General features: G+C 34.9%; 1 protein-coding gene across 3 annotated transcripts in view; it reads left to right on the forward strand.

Moving 5' to 3' along the window:
• Positions 1–23,079, forward strand: part of LOC105039348 (L-arabinokinase) — a 47,260-nt gene that overhangs the window by 20,082 nt on the left and 4,099 nt on the right. For all 3 annotated transcript variants that reach the window (XR_012135447.1, XM_010915486.4, XM_029262804.2), the window contains exons 19-24: positions 4,686–4,816; positions 4,891–4,972; positions 6,715–6,802; positions 22,658–22,701; positions 22,789–22,884; positions 22,976–23,052. Coding sequence is in view for 2 of the 3 variants with exons in the window: in XM_010915486.4 (XP_010913788.1) it covers positions 4,686–4,816; positions 4,891–4,972; positions 6,715–6,802; positions 22,658–22,701; positions 22,789–22,884; positions 22,976–23,052 (518 nt within the window). In the remaining variant the exon portion in view is untranslated. The remainder of the gene's footprint in view (positions 1–4,685; positions 4,817–4,890; positions 4,973–6,714; positions 6,803–22,657; positions 22,702–22,788; positions 22,885–22,975; positions 23,053–23,079) is intronic.

A 23,079-nucleotide genomic window follows, 5' to 3' on the forward strand; every position in this document is an offset into this window, starting at 1 on the left:
TATGCTTTATTAAGATCAGTGAAATCAATGTAAATTCTCTACTTTCCATTCACTTCACCATCACCACATTTACCAACTAATCTGGGTAGTGGACCTCATGGATGAAGCCAACTCGAAGAAGCTTGTACACTTTCTCATTTATAGCTTGTTGCCTCTCCAAGGCAAAGTTTGCTTCTTTTGCCGGATGGGTTTATAGGTGGGGTCTACATTAAGTCGGTATTAAAGCTCAACATGTCTGTGGCTATCCAAACAAATACGTTGAGTTAGCTTTAAGGAAATGATCTAGCCGAGCTCATACCTTGGGCTCCAATAAGGAGCTAATTTGCACCATCCAGATTAGGTCTTTTTCTTCTAGTGGCACCAAAACCAATTCTTCCACTATCGCCCTTCTTTGCTTCTTCAACTAGTCTTAGGTATCTAGGCTTTCAATGAGGAGTGCCTGTTTTTCATCCTAAGGGAGGTCATGTAACACTATCATGCAGCCACTTGATTACCTCAGACCTCCTAAATCCTGTGCTCAGTTGGGAACTTCATCACTGTGGTAAGTAGAAGTGATGGCCTTCATTGCATTGAGGGTTGGTCGCTTGATAATGGCATTATATGCAGAAGAGACTTAAATAACCAAAAAGCCCACCATTACAGTCACTTGTTAAGGCAAATATCCAGCGGTAATGAACAATGTGATGATCTCTTCCAATTGAACCAAGTTTTCAATAAAACTAACTAAGGGCACCTTAGTCAGCCTAAGCCAATCTTTAAAAATTTTTATCTTCTCCAGCGCCTTATAGTATAGAATATCAATAGAGCTGCCATTGTCCACAGGGATCCTTTTCACCTCAAATTCTGCAATGGTCACAGAAACGACCATTGCATCATCATGAAGGGCCTAAATGCCCTGTAAATCATCATCTAAGAATGTGAGTCTCTCTTGCCTTAAGCTTCTTAAGGAGAGGGTCTTCCATCCTAATTTGATGAACATAAGCTTTTCGGGCCAAATTACTTTGCTTTGCTAGCTAGTCTACCAGCAATAACTTCAATAACACCAGCCACAGCTGGTTATGCGAGGAGCGACAAGCAAGGGTGTGCTCCAAAGGTGAGTGTCGATCTCCTCTCCTTCTCCTTGGCCATGCTCCATAAATTGGTCAAGATAACCATGCTGAACGAGCTTTTCACTTTTATCCTTTAGATGTCAGCATTCCTTTGTGTCATGCTCATGGTGGAAGATGTAGAACTTATTTCGATCTCCTAACTGAGTTTGATTTCATCCTCTCCAGTCATTGAATATATTTCTTGTTCTGAATGTTCATTAAAATATTGCTTCATGAAGTATTTAGGGGAGTGTAATTTCCACACCTCTGAGGTGGTGTCCTTGGGCGCTGTGGAGCTTCTCTACATTCCATGGTCCTCTTTCCATGGTCTTCTTGTCTTCTTAGCTCTTCCTCTTTTTCTTTGATTGGTCATCGCTCACATCACTCCGAGCATTCATGGCTTCATCAGCATTAATGTACTTCTCCACCTGCACGATAAGCTTGGTCAAGGTTTTAGATGGCCTCTTGCTTTTGGAGAGAGAAATTGAATCAAGAATTTTTCAAGTCATTCATTAGGGCAACAACAACAACCACTTGATCAAGATCACACACTTTTAATGCCTTAGAATTGAAGTGGCTAATGAACTCATGGAGAGTCTCATCTTTCGTCTACTTCATGCTCCTTAAGGCTTCAGAGTTCTTCCAATGGTCTTGGCTGGTAACCAAATGGTTGATGAACTTTGGCTTAGTTGATCAAATGAACTAATCAAATGCGATGGAAGGCTAGAATACCATGCTCAAGCGTCCTCTTTAGTGTAGTTGTAGAGGCATGACACAAGATGACATATGAGGTGTAGTGGGATGAGGGCCTTGAAGGACTCTAGGTGGTTGATGGGATCCATCATCCCATCATAAGATTCTACTTGTGACATCTTGAACCTTGGAGGACGTGGCTCTGCCATGATCTACTTTATGAATATTGCCATGTTGCAAAAGATGGATTCACTTGAACTCCCCACCTTCGCCTTTACTTCCTCGATGATCCACACTAGGCATTCATTCATTTGGGTCAGACCGGCCTTCTATCCTCCCCAAAACCATCACTCTCTTTCGTGAGAGAGAAAGTCTCACTCTGGATCAAAATCTCCTTTGAACTCCCTTGACTTGTTCACTAAATAGAAGCTTTCTCGATTGTGCTTAGGGAGTTCATAATGATGAAGCTGATCTCCCCTCCAATTGGAATCCGATCACTGACCTACATAACTCCTAGGAGATTCTATTAGCTAAGGTTTCTTCTCTAGAACCAAGCCCTTGACTAGATTGGTTAGGACCTAAACCTACTGTTGAAGCTGGTCTGGTCTAATTGCTCTATGGTCACTAGCATCTTGGGAGTCCGTTAAGGTGGTGGAGTCGATGGTTGCGGTCTGAGGGAGATGAGATCCTCTTAGGGGATCCTTCCTTGGAGAAACCTTGAGATTTGATTGATGCTGGAGACTAGTTCCTCCTTCTAGATGGCATGGCTTCTCGTTTAAGGATTCCCATAGATGATGTCAATCTATTATTTTCGATCTTGGAATGTTAATGTGGATCACCGTCGTGTACTTGCAAAATAAAGGATAAAGGGTGAAGGCTCACCAAATTGGCTCAACTGGGTCTTACAACACTTACGTCAGTGAAGGTTTTTGGTGGGAAATAAAAGAATGAATAGAAAACAAAGAGACAGAGTCTCCCCCCACCAAGTTGATTTTTTGTTATCTTTTTCAGAGGGCCAGTTGGACCCACTTATAGTTGAGGTCTCAAATCTTTCGAGATTACATCCCTACAAACTCGAGGTCATGCCACAACGGTTTGCTGATGTGGCATAATGACCTAGGGTTGCGTTTGGTAGCTGACAATCTATTCAGATTACTGACAATTTAAAGTGAACCTATCAGATTACTGTATTTGGTATACTTTTTGGATGGCAATCCAGATTATCTTGACAATCCAGATTACCTCTCAGGAGGTAATCTAGATTGTCTTAGGGAGAGGTGGCTATCCAGATTATCACTTGTTTGACAATGTTGTAAAATAATTTTTGAATAATTATCCCTTAAAAAAAAAATCACACAAAACCCATCCCTTCACCCCTCTTCCTCGACGATTCTCACCCTCCCCTTATTATATATAATAATATGATATAATATATTATAATATACTATACTATTATTATATTTTTATAGTAACTATATTATATTACAATAATATAGTATATGATAATATATTATATATAAATCCTATTATATATAACAATAAATTATATTATATTATATTATATTATTATTATAATATTATATTACTGTATATTATTATATTATTATTATATATTATAATAATATATATTATATTATATTAATATCTTATATTTATATAATATAGTATATAATATAATATTATTATATATAATAATATAATATATTATATTATAATAATTTATTATTATATTATCATATAATATTATATATTATATTAATATAGTAATATATATTATATAAATATTATTCTATATAACAATATATTAATTATATAGTTATATTATTATATTATAATATATTAATATATAAATATTATAATATATTATAATAATATCTTTTATTAATATAACATAATATATAATATAATATTATTGTATATAATAATATAGTATGGTATATTATATTAAAAAAATATAATATAATATAATATATTATAATAGTTTATTATAATATCATAATATAATATTATTATATATAATAATATAGTATATTATATTATAATAATTTATTATTATATTATTATATAATATTATATATCATATTAATATATTGTAATATATATTATATCAATATTATTCTATATATTATTATTATTATTATAAGGTTAAGGGGCTATTTTAGAAATTTGATTTCATATTATCGATAATCTGATTATCATACCAAACATGTCAATCAAGATTTTCAGTAATTTTACTGCAACATTATCTACATATACCAAGCACGGTAATCAACATTACTGGTAATTTAATGGTGGCAATCTATCTTAAAAGCAATCCAGATTATCTTCTAAGATTGTCTAATGATGCATCAAATGCAACCTAAGGGCCATGCCGCAACAACTTGGCACATGATAGGATTGGGCACCCCTTTAAGGTTCTGCTCAGCACAGATTAGCAGTCAAGGTCGCGGGATCATGCTTGAAGGATGCCAACCTTGGGATTCAGTGCTTCTGCTCTGCCCGATCTATCCAAGAGGAATGGGCCAAAATGCATTGACGGCAGCTTGAACATGCAAGGACTGTAGGATGGGCTGTCTGCTGGATGAATCCTAATGCACCATGTCATTGTTTCATGAACTGTCACATTAGCAAGGATAATAATTAAATCAGGCATTATAAAATCCCTTGATATGTGATGATCCAGATAAATCATTTTTATGCCATGTGCTCTCTTTTCCTTCCTCTGTATCCTATTGCAAAAGGACAATTCTTTCGAGAAGTCTTAATTGATATACAAATGAGTAATGATGTTGTGAAATCATCATTCTTCTTATCCCTGCTGAACTATTTGTAAGTTTCAGTAACCTCCTTTATTCCGATCTGTCTTTTCAAGTTATTTTGCTGTCTTCTGACTCATCTTTTCAGGTATCATTTGGATCTGAGTTGAATAACCGAGCACCCACCTTTGACATGGACTTATCAGATATGATGGATGGCGAGCAACCAATATCATATGAAAAGGCACATAAATTCTTTGCACAAGATCCATCGCAGAAGTTAGTCACTCCTTTGCAACTGAGATTTCCATCATTTTTCTGTTTATAGATCCACTAAATCATGTTCCATTCAGGTGGGTAGCATATGTGGCTGGGGCAATTGTTGTCTTATTGAACGAGCTGGGCATTTGCTTGACTGACAGTATCAGCATACTGGTATAACTTCATCTGTTTGTCTAATGTATTTAGTTATTTCTTACTTGAACATTTTCAGAGATTGTGAATTTCAGTATCATGCTTTATCTTCATACACATGTTGATGAGAGGATAGGAAAAGTGGTAGGACATAATAATGATTAGACATTATCAGATCTAGAATCAAAAACCTTGGTCAACTAATAGCATATTTTAGCTGATTTTTTTTTGAAACTTCTAATGCCATGGTGCCAGGAAAAAATTATGCCACAAAAATTCAACATAAAACCCAGATATCTATACTATATTAAAAGAGCCTGTCTGAGTTTTCAGGTCTATCAAATTTGCCCTTAGATGGAAAAATAATTAGTTTACATAGAAAACTTTATCCTATAATAATTATCTGCATTGTTGTTTTTGGAAAGAAATATTTATACTTCCATCCTTCTCGATCTTTACCATGCCTATCTTAGCCCACCGAATCCATCCAATATTCCAATCTCTCCACTTTTATTGACTATGCTTTATCCTATATTTATTTCTATTAGTGGTATATTCTTTTTTTGTTAAATATTTTAATTTTTTTATTTTATCTGTAATTTTATTATTTTTATTTTTGATAGTAATCATGCATTGTACATGCCTATTCACCACTATGAAGAAAAAACTATTGTTGTAAGAGATCAAGAATAATCCTCATGCTTATTCTCTTACGATGAAAACAAGAAATGTACATCTAGAAACTTTGGTTCCATTTGAATTTTAATTTTATTTATATTATTAATATATTATATATTTATTTTTGTTAAATATTGACTCTTTTCTATTTTTATTTAACTGAAAATGGTTTTTATTTTTATTATTATTTTATTTATTATGATTTGGCACAGGATGGCAGGTGCTGTGCCAACAGGTGACAGGTGCAGATACCTAAATCCTTTTGTTTTTGGAATTGTTTGAGTTTACTTCAATGTGCATTTTAGGCCCAAGGCAACATTAGAAGGGGTCTTGGGATTTTAGGTTTGAGGGTCAAAGAAGAGGATGGGAGACTGAAAATTGACATGGAATCACTAATTTCCCAAAATGTTTTGAAGATATACTTCCTTCTGTCAAGGACCCGTCCTTGGATATGTACCATTGATGAAGTTAAATTGTCATGGGCAGCCTGAAATAGGTGGGATAAATATTACATAATTTATGGTGACACAGAAATCCTAACTAGATTACTTTAATGGAGGACATACCTCAAAATCTTGCCATGTGAAGGATGCCATTAATGGTTTTCTATGAAGTTGGTTTTATTGTTAGCTTTTAATCTAGCTTTCCATTATTGTTCTTCTTAGTTCTTCGAAAACTTCATCATGTAGTGGTGACCCATGTACAGGAGACATCTTGAATAGCTGACTGAATTCCTCAAACTTTACTTTGGAGGACCTTTTTACAAGATGTGGTTTATGAATAACAATAGTGCTGACTGAATTGGAGTCTATCACTTGATTCCTATGTGAGCAACTGAAAATAGGAAGTGCAAGTGCTGTTTTTTCCCCTTCTAGTGATAGCTATGCATGTTCAATAATTTCAAAAACTTCTACATGGATGGGACTTATCTGGAACTTGTATTTTAATATGGTTTTGGACAATTCAGCGGGGGCTTTCTTAGTAAACTTTAAAGGCCCTGACAATGCTGTTAGCTTAACATTATATACAGTTCTTCGAAGCCAAGCCTGTTACTTTAGTGTTTGATATGTCAAAATGAACTTCAGGTTTCTTCTGCTGTTCCAGAAGGCAAAGGTGTGTCCTCTTCTGCTTCAGTGGAGGTTGCGAGCATGTCTGCAATAGCTGCTGCTTATGGTCAGTTATTTTGATACTGAAACAACCGCTTTCTTTTTTTTTTTTCCTCTTTTCTTGGTAATAAACTATTTTTGTTTGTCTGGGAACTGTCTAACGAGATATGTAGCTATTTTAGTTTCCTGGTGTTTAAAGATTCTCATAATATTTTAACAAATTCCTCTGGGTCCATTCCAGATGATCCAGCCTTTAAATATCAATTAATCATGTGAGCTTACTGTTGGTTCTTTTTGATGATAACATACCATGAAAAGAACATTTCAGGTCGATAAATCACGGTCATATATGTGAATGCTTAACTGATGTCCTGTCATATGCTTTCTCATGGTCGTTATTGCAAAATAGTCTGAATTTTCCACAAACTGTGTCAATTCTGCTTTGGTGGCAAATTTGCCCTGTCAGTTCTGCTTCACTTGATCAGGGCACATCATTTTTACTGGTCCTTTTGTCAGGTAGCCTATGTAAGAAATGAGGAAGAGGTGAGAAGCTGGATAATAGACAGGTCAATTAGTGTAGCATCTGTGACAAGATCAAGGTATGCCGTCTCGATACCAGGCCCCGTGCTGGTATGGGGCCGGTTCAGCATACCCTACTAAGCTCAGGTGATGGGGAAGGAAGAAGTCTAAGATATCATACTCTACTACCCCAAAAAGAAGGGCCAAGAAAGTGGGATTCTTGGAAAAGGGAAAGATGCCTATGCAGAAATTGTGATTAACTAGACAGTAGGCAGAAAAAGTACTAATATGAAAATAAACAAAAAAAATCAAAATCTTAAGAAAAGGGCTTCCATAAAATGTCACCTAGTGCTCCTAGTACCTTTGACTAATGCATAGGCAGTTGATTAATTAAACAAGACTAGTGTTGCAGTGCTATGTAATATATGTATTATCACTTAAAAACATGGATTGATATGATTTTTAAATTTACTAAGGCAATTAAACTGTGCATCTAAAACGCAGGAAGAACTCAAGAATCAAGTGAAGGATCAATTCTAAAGGTGATCATCTAACCTTTGATTGCTTCTTCCAAGTTTTTGTTATGGGGAGCAGGCCCATAAATAATTTCAGCTAATTGACAACTTTTCCCTCACTTGCTTGTCTAATTACAAGTAAATCCCATGATTTTAAAGTACCTTTATCCCTTCTTTAGATGTAAATAGGAGATCACTTGACTAATTTGACACTAATCTAAATAATCTAATAGCAAATCTAACTCTCTAATTACAAATATAGTTGAAATAAGTCCACTTATTGTCAATCCAGAGTCCAAGTGGTCTACACCCCAAAAAGAAAATGTTATTCTTGTCCATAATTAAAACAGGCTAACTTTAACCGAGGACTAGCCACTGCACCTTCTTTAGTTGATCCAGAGAAAAGGACTGGAGGCTTATTCATTGATGCCTATGGGCCATCAATCTTCCATCTCTTTAGATGTGGAGCCTACGGAAGCACCTAAAAGCGTTAAACATTGTCTCAGATGAATTTACTTAACCTAGAAGTCAGTGAAAGCAGAACAAAATGAAATGGAACTAATCAGAATCAGGGTGGAAATTTTGGCTGAAGTTGCTTTTGAGTATTTGAGACTATCATATAAAGCATGAGATTTATTATAGGATTGATTTAAAAAGCAGCAAAACAATTTTAAAACAAGATTGACATGGAATCTTGAGATATGCCTTGTCACGCCCCAAATCCGGGACATAACACGGCCATGCTGCCAAGGGATGGAGCCCACGATAACACGAAGCCAATCCATCATAATCATCTAAAATCCATCAAATAAAAAGATTCTATTCCATTATTCATCAAATAATTGAACCAATATTGGTTCAGAGCATCTAAATCCAAAAGCAAGTACCAATCTGAATCTCAACATTCATAAATAACTACAAATCCGTGATCATAAAATAAACTAAACTTTCGCTACCAAATTTCCAAACTTGCTATGCAGATCTTCAAGCCTTGATTTTCTTCACTGATCCTAGCCATTTCTCTGTATAAGAAAAAGAAAAAATAAAAAGAATATGAGCTACACTAGCCCAGTAAGTAGAACTTGCACTTCCTTATTGGATCAAGCATAAGTTTTCCATGATAATGCAACATTTATAAAATAACAGATAATACAAAATAATGCATTTCATAAAGCATATAATAAAACAAGTCATAAACCAATCATGCATACATAAAATCATGTATATTTCACAATCATGAATCATAAGTCATTCTTGTCAAGTATTCATGTCAAGTTTCAAAATATTATTCTCAGATATTCGTGCAAAGGTCACTATTATACCCGTGACAGGACCATATTTCTTAATCGACAGAGTTCTTGTTTTATGTGCCAACTTTATACCCGCTGGCAGGGCCATGTTTCGTGTAGATGCTAGCTCCGAATGTCGACCTTCCCGAAGAAATTCATTCATAACTATCTGAGAGCCTTTGAACTCCTTATATCTTTTTTCTTAAAGCATACACATACATAGATGGAAAAATAATAAAATTCATACTTCATAGTCGTGCTATTTTCGTAAAATATATTCATAAAATCAATGCTTATAATAAAATATGCTTTTCCATATCATGCATGCTGATCTTTATTTTATGAAAAATATGATTTCATCAATAATAGTTCTTTGCATGAAAAACATGATTATTTAAAAATAAATAAGGAGCGTAAGATCCACTTACCTCATTCATCTTAGATCTTCAGACTTCGTTAGAAGAATAAGCTAATCCTATTTAAAATATCAAATCATCATCAATTTTTATTTCATGAATATAATAAGATTAAATTATAAGGAAAGAGGACTGTTGACCAGATGTGTCGGACCATCCAGATACCAGGATAATTCAGGATCTTTGATCAGAGAGTCAGATTTAAGTGACTTGATCAAAAAATTATGAAGCACAGATTAGATCAAGATCAATCAATAGAGTTCATTAATAATAAATTAAAGCAACTTCGGATATCAAAGCAACTTCGGATCATCTTGTTGGAATCAACATGAGCCCCTAAAAGATGAAGGCATGACTCAGTACAGGATTCATAGACCTTCTTAGAGAGAGAAAGTCGGTCATGAGAGAGAAAGTAGAGAGAGAAAGTGGAGAGAGAATCTTCGTATCTTTCAAAAGTGGCAATCATGATTGAGATCATCAGAGATCATATCAGGATGACTTAATATGGATTAATCATGATCGATGTTATCAATTTTGAATAAGGATCGGATCGGGATCCAATCTACTGCACGAATATTGGAGCAATCTCGAGTCATCATATTTTCATCTCAAGTTTATCCTAGGGTCTGTGATGCAATCAGAGAGAGAGAATGACCCTAGAGAGATAACATCCATAAAAAGAGATAAAAGGTCTAGAGAGAAAATAGTAAGAGAATTTAGAGAGAGAAATTGGAGAGAGAAAGTAAAGAGAGGAGAGAGGAAAGAGAGAATTTTTTTTCTATTTTTGTTTTTTTTCTTCTTCTTCTTTTCTTTTTCTTTTCTTCTTTTTCTTTCTTTTCTTTCTTTCTTCTTCATCTTTTCTTCTTTCTCTTCTCGGTCGAACAGGGGACGGACCGAGTGGGGCTCGGTGGCTCAGGCTCCGATGAAGGGCGGCGATGTGGTCGGATGTCCGACAGCGGCGATCGACAGCGGTGGGGCAAGGAATGGCCAGCGGTAAGGTTCGGCCGGCGAGTTTTTTTTTTTTTCAAAAAACAGGGGATCCGCCTCTTTTTCCTTTTGTTTTCCGATCATTGGCCTATTGCCGGTGGCCAAAACTTTCGAGGAAGAGGGATAAAAGTATGAGGATCCTATCCTAAGGGTGAGACGCCGCAACTAGCGGCGTTGGTGGCCGAAAAAAGAGAGGAAGGTGGCTCGGCCGAACAGGGGTTCACCCTTTTTATGAAATTTTCGATGATTCCGACGGCCGGTGAGGGTGTGTGAAGCCATGAAAAGAAGAAGAAGAGGGAGAGGAGGAAGGAAAAGAGCTTACCTCAAGCTTCAGTGACATCTCCGGTGAGAATTAGGGGCGAGCACAGTGACGGCTTCCGCGAGCAAAATTTTGGCGGTCCTCGCCGTTGGCTCCCGATTTCTTGACGGGAGAGGGAGGGGAGAGATCTCCTTAAATAGAGTCGGACGGGAAGGAGTTTGACTCCTCCTCAGGATTTTTTCCGACTCTGATTAAGAGCCGATCGGGAGGAAGAAGACTCCCGTAGTGAGTCTTCTTCAAAAATTTTTTTTTGTGGGATTTGGGCTTCTCAAATTTTGGGCCTGGTCTAAGGCCCAAATGGGTCGAGTATTATATTCTCTCCCCTTCAAATAATTTCATCCTCGAAATTAAGTTATGTTGTTTGAGATATCTAGGGTTCTTCTTGGCATTATCTACAATAAAATAACCTACTGGCAAAAATTATTGGACTATGATCAGATTAGATTAAGATCTATAGTATCATTTCATTATCAATAAAATCCTTTCTTATTTACAACTAATATATTCTATAATATCTTTTGATTTAAAGGATTAATATTTTTAATCAATTCAGACTACCATGCTTTTGCTGCGCACTCTGATCTCAACTTACAAGATTATCTAAGTCTATCAAAAATAAAAATATCCTTGTATGTTAAATCGATCAAAGGTAGGTCCAACTTTCAAATTTTATATAAAACTAAGGATAAAATTTTAAGTTTTCTTGTCTTTTCTATCTCTCAGGCATAGCACATCAAAATTAAATCTTCATCCACTTTCTATATTTGAATTTATTACATAAGCTTCACCACTCCTCAAGAATCTCATATGTCTAAAATTAATTTGAGTTAACCTTCGATTTACCTTACAATCATTTAGACAACTTTCAAACCAACCGTTCTTTGCAAAAAAATTAACATCAAAATCAGCAAAGTTATCATATCCTTTATCCATATAAGTTTAGCATTCTAATGTCATCAAATATACCCAACATAACATATCAATATCTCCCACTTCATTCTAGGGTCAATACTTCTCGTACTCAGGTCAACCCTACTAATTGGAATCCAAGATATAACTCGTCAATTCTATTATAGACATCATATGCCATTTATGCATAAATTTCATCATGATACCTATTGATTCAAAATCAAATTATTGAATTCTTTCTTTTATATCTATCATGTTCCTCATGATCTTAGCCTCAAGTTCAAATATCACTAAAGCCACAATCTCGAATAATGATAACCTTAAGCTCAAATACCATTCAAGTCATATTCTCTAGTGATCATAACCTAAACTTTATATCATTCTATCACGTCCTTAATGATCATAATCTTAAGCTCTAATATTATCCATCATACCCCACTCTGTCACATCCTATTGATCATACATAAAGTTTTGATATCACTTCATAATCTCAGTGATCTTAAACCTAAGCTCTGATATTATTCCATCATATCCTAATCACTTATATCATAATCTCCAAAGATCATAACCTAAGCTCTGATACCATAAAATATCACGCCCCAAATTTGGGACATAATACGACCATGCTGCTGAGGGATGGAGCCCACGATAACACGAAGCCAATCCATCATAATCATCTAAAATCCATCAAATAAAAAGATTCAATTCTATTATTCATCAAATAATTGAATCAATATTGGTTCAGAGCATTTAAATCCAAAAGCAAGTACCAATCCGAATCTCAACATTTATAAATAACTACAAATCCGTGATCATAAAATAAACTAAACTTCCGCTATCAAATTTTCAAGCTTGCTATGCAGATCTTCAAGCCTGGATTTTCTTCACCGGTCCTAGCTATTTCTTTGTATAAGAAAAAAAAAAATAAAAAGAATATGAGCTACAGTAGCCCAGTAAGTAGAACTTGCGTTTCCTTATTGAATCAAGCATAAGTTTTTCATGATAATGCAATATTTAGAAAATAACAGATAATATAAAATAAAATATTTTATAGAGCATATAATAAAACAAGTCATAAACCAATCATGCATGCATAAAATCATGTATATTTCACAATCATGAATCATAAATCATTCTTGTCATGTATTCATGTCAAGTTTCAAAATATTATTCCCAGATATTCATGCTAAGGTCACTATTATACCCATGACAGGGCCATATTTCTTAATCGACAAAGTTTTTGTTTTATATACCAACTTTATACCCACTAGCAGGGCCATGTTTCGTGTAGATGCTAGCTCCGGATGTCGACCTTCCTGAAGGGATTCGTTCATAGCTATCTGAGAGACTTTGAAATCCTTATATATTTTTTCTTAAAGCATATGTATACATAGTTGAAAAAACAATAAAATTCATGCTTCATAATCATGCTATTTTCATAAGATATATTCATGAAATCAATGCTTATAATAAAACATACTTTTTCATATCACACATGCTGATCCTTATTTTATGAAAAATATGATTTCATCAACAATAGTTCTTTGCATGAAAAATATGATTATTTAAAAATAAATAAGGAGCGCAAGATCCACTTACCTCATTCATCTTAGATCTTCAGACTTCGTTAGACGAATCAGCTAATCCTATTTAAAATATCAAATCATCATCAATTTTTATTCCATGAATATAATAAGATTAAATCATAAAGAAAGAGGACTGTTGACCGGATGTGTTGGACCATCCAGATACCAGGACAATTCAGGGTCTCTGATCTGAGGGTCAGATTTAAGTGACTTGATCAAAAAATTGTGAAGCACAGATTAGATCAAAATCAATCAATAGAGTTCATTAATAATAAATTTGAAAGATACTTGATATGATCAAATGAGGTTGACATACAGCACAGATATCAAAGCAACTTCGGATCATCTTGTTGGAATCAACATGAGCCCCTAAAAGATGAAGGCATGACTCGATACAGGATTCATAGACCTTCTTAGAGAGAGAAAGTCGGTCATGAGAGAGTAGAAAGAGAAAGTGGAGAGAGAATCTTCGTATCTTTCAAAAGTGGCAATCATGATTGAGATCATCAGAGGTCATATCAGGATGACTTAATATGGATTAACCATGATCGATGTTATCAATTTTGAATAAGGATCGGACCGAGATCCAATCTACTGCATGAATTTCGAAGCAATCTTGGATCATCATATTTTCATCTCAAATTTGTCCTGGGGTCTGTGATGCAATCAGAGAGAGAGAATGACCCTAGAGAGACAAAATCCATAAAAAGAGATAAAAGGTCTAAAGAGAGAATTTAGAGAGAGAATTTAGAGAGAGAAACTGGAGAGAAGGTAAAGAGAGGAGAGAGGAAAGAGAGAGAAAATTTTCTTTTTTTTTCTTTTCTTCTTTTTCTTTCTTTTCTTTCTTCTTTCTTCGTCTTTTCTTCTTTCTCTTCTCGGCCGAACAGGGGACAAACCGAGTGGGGCTCGGTGGCTCGGGCTCCGACGAAGGGGCGGCGGCATGCCTGGATGCCCGACAGTGGTGGTCGACGATGATGGGGCAAGAAATGGCCGGTGGCAAGGTTTGACCGACGAGTTTTTTTTTTTTTTGAAAAACAGGGGACCCGCCCCTTTTTCTTTTTGTTTTTCGGTCATTGGCCAGTCGCCGGTGGCCATAACTTTCGGGGAAGAGGGATAAAAGTATGAGGGTCCTATCCTAGGGGTGAGACGCCGCAACCGGCAACGTCGGTGGTCGAAAAAAGAGAGGAAGGTGGCTTAGCCGAATAGGGGTTTACCCTTTTTATGAATTTTTCGATGATTCCGACGGCCGGTGAGGGTGTGTGAAGCCATGGAAAGAAGAAGAAGAGGGAGAGGAGGAAGGAAAAGAGCTTACCTCAAGCTCCGGTGACATCTCCAACGAGAATTAGGGGAGAATACAGTGACGGCTTCTGCGAGCAAAATTCCGACGGTCCTCGCCGTTGGCTCTCGATTTCTTGATGGGAGGGGGAGGTGAGAGATCTCCTCCTTAAATAGAGCCAGAGGGGAAGGAGTTTGACTCCTCCTCGGGGTTTTTTCGACTCTAATTAGGAGCTTCTTCAATTTTTTTTTTGTGGGATTTGGGCTTCTCAAATTTTGGGCCTGGTCTAAGGCCCAAATGGACCAGATATTACATTCTCCCCCCTTCAAATAATTTCGTCCTCGAAATTAAGTTATATTGTTTGAGATATCTAGGGTTCTTCTTGGCATTATCTATAATAAAATAACCTACTGGCAAAAATTATCAAACTATGATCAGAGTAGATTTAGATCTATAGTATCATTTCATTATCAACAAAATCCTTTCGTATTTACAACTAATGTATTCTATAATATCTTTTGATTTAAAGGATTAATATTTCTAATCAATTCAGACCACCACGCTTTTGCTGCGCACTCTGATCTCAACTTACCAAATTATCTAAGTCTATCAAAAATAAAAATATCCTTATATGTTAAATCGATCAAAGGTAGGTCCAACTTTCAAATTTAATATAAAATTTAGGATAAAATTTTAAGTTTTCTTGTCTTTACTATCTCTTAGGCATAGCACATCAAAATTAAATCTTCATCCACTTCCCATGTTTGAACTTATTACATAAGCTTCACCACTCAAGAATCCCATATGTCTAAAATTAATTTGAGTTAACCTTCGATTTACCTTATAATCATTTAGACAACTTCCAAACTAACCTTTCTTTGCATAAAAATTAACATCAAACTCAGCAAAGTTATCATATCCTTTATCCCTATAAGTTTAGCATTCTAATGTCATCAAATATACCCAACATAACATATCAATACCTCCCACTTCATTCCAGGGTCAACATTTCTCATACTCAGGTCAACCCTACTAATTGGAATCCAAGATATAACTCGTCAATTCTATTATAGACATCATATGCCACTTATGCATAAATTTCATCATAATACTTATTGATTCGAAATTAAATTATTGAATCCTTTTTTTTATATCTATCATGTTCCTCATGATCTTAGCCTCAAGTTCAAATATCACTAAAGCCACAATACCAAATAATGATAATCTTAAGCTCAAATACCATTTAAGTCATATTCTCTAGTGATTATAACCTAAACTTTATATTATTCTATCACGTCCTTAATGATCATAATCTTAAACTCTGATATTATCCATCATACCCCACTCTGTCACATCCTATTGATCATACCTAAAGTTTTGATATCACTTCATAATCTCAGTGATCTTAAACCTAAGCTCTGATATTATTCTATCATATCCTAATCACTTATATCATAATCCCCAATGATCATAACCTAAGCTCTCATACCATAAAATGTCACGCTCCAAATCCAGAACATAACACGGCCATGCTATCGAGGGATGGAGCCCACGATAACATGAAGCCAATCCATCATAATCATCTAAAATCCATCAAATAAAAAGATTCAATTTCATTATTCATCAAATAATTGAACCAATATTGGTTCAGAGCATCTAAATCCAAAAGTAAGTACCAACCCGAATCTCAACATTCATAAATAACTACAAATCCATGATCATAAAATAAACTAAACTTTCGCTATCAAATTTTCAAGCTTGCTATGCAGATCTTCAAGCTTGGATTTTCTTCACCAGTCCTAGCCATTTCTCTGTATAAGAAAAAGAAAAAATAAAAAAAATATGAGCTACACTACCCAGTAAGTAGAACTTGCACTTCCTTATTGGATCAAGCATAAGTTTTTCATGATAATGCAATATTTAAAAAATAACAGATAATACAAAATGAAGCATTTTATAGAGCATATAATAAAATAAGTCATAAACCAATCATGCATGCATAAAATCATATATATTTCATAATCATGAATTATAAATCATTCTTGTCATGTATTCATGTCAAGTTTCAAAATAGTGCTCTCAGATATTTGTGCTAAGGTCACTATTATACCTGTGACAGGGTCATGTTTCTTAATCGACAGAGTTCTTATTTCATATGCTAACTTTATACCCGCTGGCAGGGCCATGTTTCGTGTGGATGCTAGCTCCGGATGTCGACCTTCTCGAAGAGATTCGTTCATAGCTATCTGAGAGCCTTTGAAATTCTTATATTTTTTTTCTTAAATCATACATATACATAGATGAAAAAATAAGAAAATTCATGCTTCATAATCGTACTATTTTCATAAGATATATTCATGAAATCAATGCTCATAATAAAACATGCTTTTTCATATCACACATACTGATCCTTATTTTATGAAAAATATGATTTCATCAACAATAGTTCTTTGCATGAAAAATATGATTATTTAAAAATAAATAAGAAGCGTAAGATCTACTTACCTCATTCATCTTAGATCTTCAGATTTCGTTAGAAGAATCAGCTAATCCTATTTAAAATATCAAATCATCATCAATTTCTATTTCATGAATATAATAAGATTAAATCGTAAGGAAAGAGGACTGTTGATCGGATGTGTCGGACCATCCAGATACCAGGATAATTCAGGGTCTCTGATCTGAGGGTCAGATTTAAGTGACTTGATTAAAAAATTATGAAGCACAGATTAGATCAAGATCAATCAATAGAGTTCATTAATAATGAATTTGAAAGATACTTGATATGATCAAATGAGGTTGACATATAACACGGATATCAAAATAACTTTGGATCATCTTGTTGGAATCAACATGAGCCCCTAAAAGATGAAGGCATGACTCGGTACAGGATTCATAGACCTTCTTAGAGAGAGAAAGTCGGTCATGAGAGAGAAAGTAAAGAGAGAAAGTGGAGAGAGAATCTTTGTATCCTTCAAAAGTGGCAATCATGATTGAGATCATCAGAGGTCATATTAGAATGACTTAATATGGATTAACCATGATCGATGTTATCAATTTCGAATAAGGATCGGATCGATATCCAATCTACTGCACGAATTTTAGAGTAATCTCGGGTCATATTTTCATCTGAAGTTTATCCTAAGTTCTGTGATGCAATCAGAGAGAGAGAATGATCCTAGAGAGATAAAATTCATAAAAAAAGATAAAAGGTCTAGAGAGAGAAAATAGAGAGAGAATTTAAAGAGAAAAATTGGAGAGAGAAGGTAAAGAGAGGAGAGAGGAAAGAGAGAGAAATTTCTCTCTTTTTTTATTTTTATTTTTCTTCTTTTTTTTTTCTTTTTTTTTTTCCTTTTTCTTTTCTTCTTTTTGTTTCTTTTCTTTCTTCCTTCGTGTTTTCTTCTTTCTCTTCTCAGCCAAACAGGGGACAGACTGAGTGGGGCTCGGTGGCTCGGGCTTCGGTGAAGGGCGGCGGCGTGGCCGGATGCCCGACAGTGGCGGTCGACGGCGGTGGGGCAAGGAATGGCCGGCGGCAAGGTTCGGCCAGCGAGTTTTTTTTTTTTTGAAAAATAGGGAATCTGCCCCTTTTTCCTTTTATTTTTTGATCATTGGCTGGTCGCCGACGGCCAAAACTTTCAGAAAAGAGGGATAAAAGTATGAGGGTCCTATCCTAGGGGTGAGACGCCGCAACCAGCGGCATCGGTGGCCGAAAAAAGAGAGGAAGGTGGCTTGACCGAATAGGGTTCACCCTTTTTATGAATTTTTCAGTGATTCCGACGGCCGGTGAGGGTGTGCGAAGCCATGAAAAGAAGAAGAGGGAGAGAAGGAAGGAAAAGAGCTTACCTCAAGCTCCGGTGACATCTCCAACGAGAATTAAGGGTGAGCACAGTGACGGCTTTTGCGAGCAAAATTCCGACGGTCCTTGCCGTTGGCTCCCGATTTCTTGATGGGAGGGAGAGGAGAGAGATCTCCTCCTTAAATAGAGCTGGAGGGGAAGGAGTTTGACTCCTCCCCGGGGTTTTTTCGACTCCGATTAGGAGCCGATCGGGAGGAAGAAGACTCCCATAGGGAGTCTTCTTCAATTTTTTTTTTTAAGGATTTGGGCTTCTCAGATTTTGGGCCTGGTCTAAGGCCCAAATGGATCGGGTATTATATTCTTCCCCCCTTCAAATAATTTCATCCTCGAAATTAAGTTATGTTGTTTGAGATATCTAAGGTTCTTCTTGACATTATCTACAATAAAATAACCTACTGGCAAAAATTATCGGACTATGATCAGATTAGATTAAGATCTATAGTATCATTTCATTATCAATAAAATTCTTTGTTATTTACAACTAATATATTCTATAATATCTTTTGATTTAAAGGATTAATATTTCTAATCAATTCAGACCATCACGCTTTTGCTGCGCACTCTGATCTCAACTTACCAACTTATCTAAGTATATCAAAAATAAAAATATCTTTGTATGTTAAATCGATCAAAGGTAGGTCTAACTTTCAAATTTCATATAAAACTTAAGACAAAATTTTAAGTTTTCTTGTCTTTACTATCTCTTAGGCATAGCACATCAAAATTAAATCTTCATCCACTTCCTATGTTTGAACTTATTACATAAGCTTCACCACTCCTCAAGAATCCCATATGTCTAAAATTAATTTGAGTTAACCTTCGATTTAGCTTACAATCATTTAGACAACTTCCAAACCAACATTTCTTTGCAAAAAAATTAACATCAAAATCAGCAAAATTTTCATGTCCTTTATCCATATAAGTTTAGCATTCTAATGTCATCAAATATACCCAACATAATATATCAATACCTCTCACTTCATTCTAAGGTCAACACTTCTCATACTCAGGTCAACCCTACTAATTGGAATCCAAGATATAACTCGTCAATTCTATTATAGACATCATATGCCACTTATGCATAAATTTTATCATAATACCTATTGATTCGAAATCAAATTATTGAATCCTTTCTTTTATATCTATCATGTTTCTCATGATCTTAGCCTCAAGTTCAAATATCACTAAAGTCACAATTCCGAATAATGATAACCTTAAGCTCAAATACCATTTAAGTCATATTCTCTAGTGATCATAACCTAAACTTTATATCATTCTATCACATCCTTAATGATCATAATCTTAAGCTCTGATATTATCCATCATACCCTACTGTGTCACATCGTATTGATCATACATAAAATTTTGATATCACTTTGTAATCTCAGTGATCTTAAACTTAAGCTCTGATATTATTCTATCATATCCTAATCACTTATATCATAATCTCCAATGATTATAACTTAAGCTCTGATACCATAAAATGTCACGTCCCAAATTTATGACATAATACGGCCATACTGCCGAGGGATGGAGCCCACAATAACACGAAGCCAATCCATCATAATCATCTAAAATCCATCAAATAAAAAGATTCAATTTCGTTATTCATCAAATAATTAAATCAATATTGGTTCAGAGCATCTAAATTCAAAAGCGAGTACCAACCCGAATCTCAACATTCATAAATAACTACAAATTCGTGATCATAAAATAAACTAAACTTTCACTACCAAATTTTTAAGCTTGCTATGCAGATCTTCAAGCCTGAATTTTTTTCATCGGTCCTAGCTATTTCTCTGTATAAGAAAAAAAAAAAAAAAGAATATAAGCTACATTAGCCCAGTAAGTAGAACTTGCACTTCCTTATTGGATCAAACATAAGTTTTTCATGATAATACAATATTTAAAAAATAACAGATAATAAATAAGTCATAAACCAATCATGCATGTATAAAATCATGTATATTTCACAATCATGAATCATAAATTATTCTTGTCATGTATTCATGTCAAGTTTCAAAATATTGCTCCGAGATATTCGTGCTAAGATCACTATTATACCCGTGATAGGGCCATATTTCTTAATCGACAGAGTTCTTGTTTCATATGTCAACTTTATACTCGCTGACAGGGCCATGTTTCGTGTGGATGCTAGCTCCGGATGTCGACCTTCCCGAAAGAATTCGTTCATAGCTATCTGAGAGCCTTTGAAATCCTTATATCTTTTTTCTTAAAGCATACATATATATAGATGGGAAAATAATAAAATTCATGCTTCATAATCGTACTATTTTCATAAGATATATTCATGAAATCAATGCTCATAATAAAACATGCTTTTTCATATCACACATGCTGATCCTTATTTTATGAAAAATATGATTTCATCAACAATAGTTTTTTGCATGAAAAATATGATTATTTAAAAATAAATAAGGTGCGTAAGATCCACTTATTTCATTCATCTTAGATCTTCAGACTTTGTTAGAAGAATCAGCTAATCCTATTTAAAATATCAAATCATCATTAATTTCTATTCCATGAATATAATAAGATTAAATCATAAGGAAAGAGGACTGTTCACCGAATGTGTCGGACCATCCAGATATTAGGACAATTCAGGGTCTCTGATCTGAGGGTCAGATTTAAGTAACTTGATCAAGAAATTGTGAAGCACAGATTAGATCAAGATCAATCAATAGTTCATTAATAATGAATTTGAAAGATACTTGATATGATCAAATGAGGTTGACATACAGCATGGATATCAAAGCAACTTCGGATCATCTTGTTGGAATCAAATGAGCCCCTAAATGATGAAGGCATGACTCGGTACAGGATTCGTAGACCTTCTTAGAGAGAGAAAGTCGGTCATGAGAGAGAAAATAGAGAGAGAAAGTGGAGAGAGAATCTTCGTATCCTTCAAAAGTGGCAATCATGATTGAGATCATCAGAGGTTATATCAGGATGACTTAATATGAATTAACCATGATCGATGTTATCAATTTTGAATAAGGATCGGACCGGGATCCAATCTACTGCACGAATTTTGAAGCAATCTCGGATCATCATATTTTTATCTCAAGTTTATCCTAGGGTCTGTGATGCAATCAGAGAGAGAGAATGACCCTAGAGAGACAAAATCCATAAAAAGAGATAAAAAGTCTAGAGAGAGAAAATAAAGAGAGAATTTAGAGGGAGAAACTGGAGAGAGAAGGTAAAGAGAGGAGAGAGGAAAGAGAGAGAAAATTCTCTCTTTTTTTTTGTGGGATTTGGGCTTCTCAGATTTTGGGCCTGTTCTAAGGCTCAAATGGGCCGGGTATTACATGCCTTGCTGAGTCCTAAGAATCAAACTGCTTAAGTCTTGTTGGTTTGAGGCCCAGACCAGCGTATCTTATAATTGCAATGACTCTTAACTCGGAAGTTGAAATCTAGTGCAGTTGAAGTGTTGGGTTCTTTAATCAATACCTTTGGAATGATTCTAATATTGAAGATCATTTGCACTTGGACTATAAAGATTTTAAGTATGTCCTTTTTTTTTTATATGGGTCTCTGATCAAATTAGATAATCTCATGTACTGCAAAATGAAAAGAATAACAAGAAAGAAAATGAAAGAGATCGATGAATAACTTCAGATTTTAGAAAAATGGCATAAGTGTCCTTTTCAGATGAGGAAACCAAATTTTAGATGGGAACCTTTAATTTGTGTTTATTTGGATTTTAGACAGAACCTTAGAACATGAGTGATAGAGATGTAAACATAATCTTCTGTGGTTTCCTTTTTTTATCTTCTTAAGAAGATATGGAGAATTACAATTAAACATTCATTGTTAGATCGAGGGTTCAATCAATCAACCTGAGAGTTTGATTCTCAGAGCCCCTATTCATTTTCTCTTTCTGTTAATTTCATTTAAAATATAATCTTGGAGCTACTATTTGGATCTCATATCTGATCAATTGGACATCACAACAAACTTGTTGTCTTAATATTTGCATATACCAAGAATGAATGTGACTACCTACTTCAGCTATATGATGATTTTCTAGAATAGCATGAACTATGTTTGATATCCCTCTATGGAGGCTAGACTCCTTACTCCTAAGTTTCCTCCATGAATACATGATTTTTTGGATAGCACAGACTAAGTATATTATAATGTTTAATGTCACAATTTAGTCTCACTGTTTAGCTTTCCAGTTTATATCAATATTTATATGATGTTGTGGGAACTTTTGTTATCTGCAGGCCTAAATATTTCTCCAAGAGATTTAGCATTGCTGTGTCAGAAGGCATGTTTATATATTCAGCCTTATGTGATATGTTTCATTAGGTTCTGACTGTGATATAACCTTGACTAACTCGTTGTATTTTGACAGGTTGAGAATTATGTTGTTGGAGCTCCTTGTGGAGTGATGGACCAAATGACCTCTGCTTGTGGGGAAGCTAACAAACTTCTTGCAATGGTTTGCCAGGTTTGTATTGCTAAATATGCAGAAAAGCTGCCTCTGCACTTTTACACTTCTAGTTTTCCATTGTTCATTTCTTTAATGTTCCCTAATGCAGCCTGCAGAAGTAAAGGAATTGGTTTGCATCCCAACTCATATGCGTTTCTGGGGCTTTGATTCCGGAATACGTCACAGGTCTGCATAGTTCTTTAATTTGATTAA

The sequence above is a fragment of the Elaeis guineensis genome, chromosome 1 (assembly GCF_000442705.2).
Source record: "Elaeis guineensis isolate ETL-2024a chromosome 1, EG11, whole genome shotgun sequence".
In the NCBI taxonomy this organism is placed as follows: domain Eukaryota; kingdom Viridiplantae; phylum Streptophyta; class Magnoliopsida; order Arecales; family Arecaceae; genus Elaeis; species Elaeis guineensis.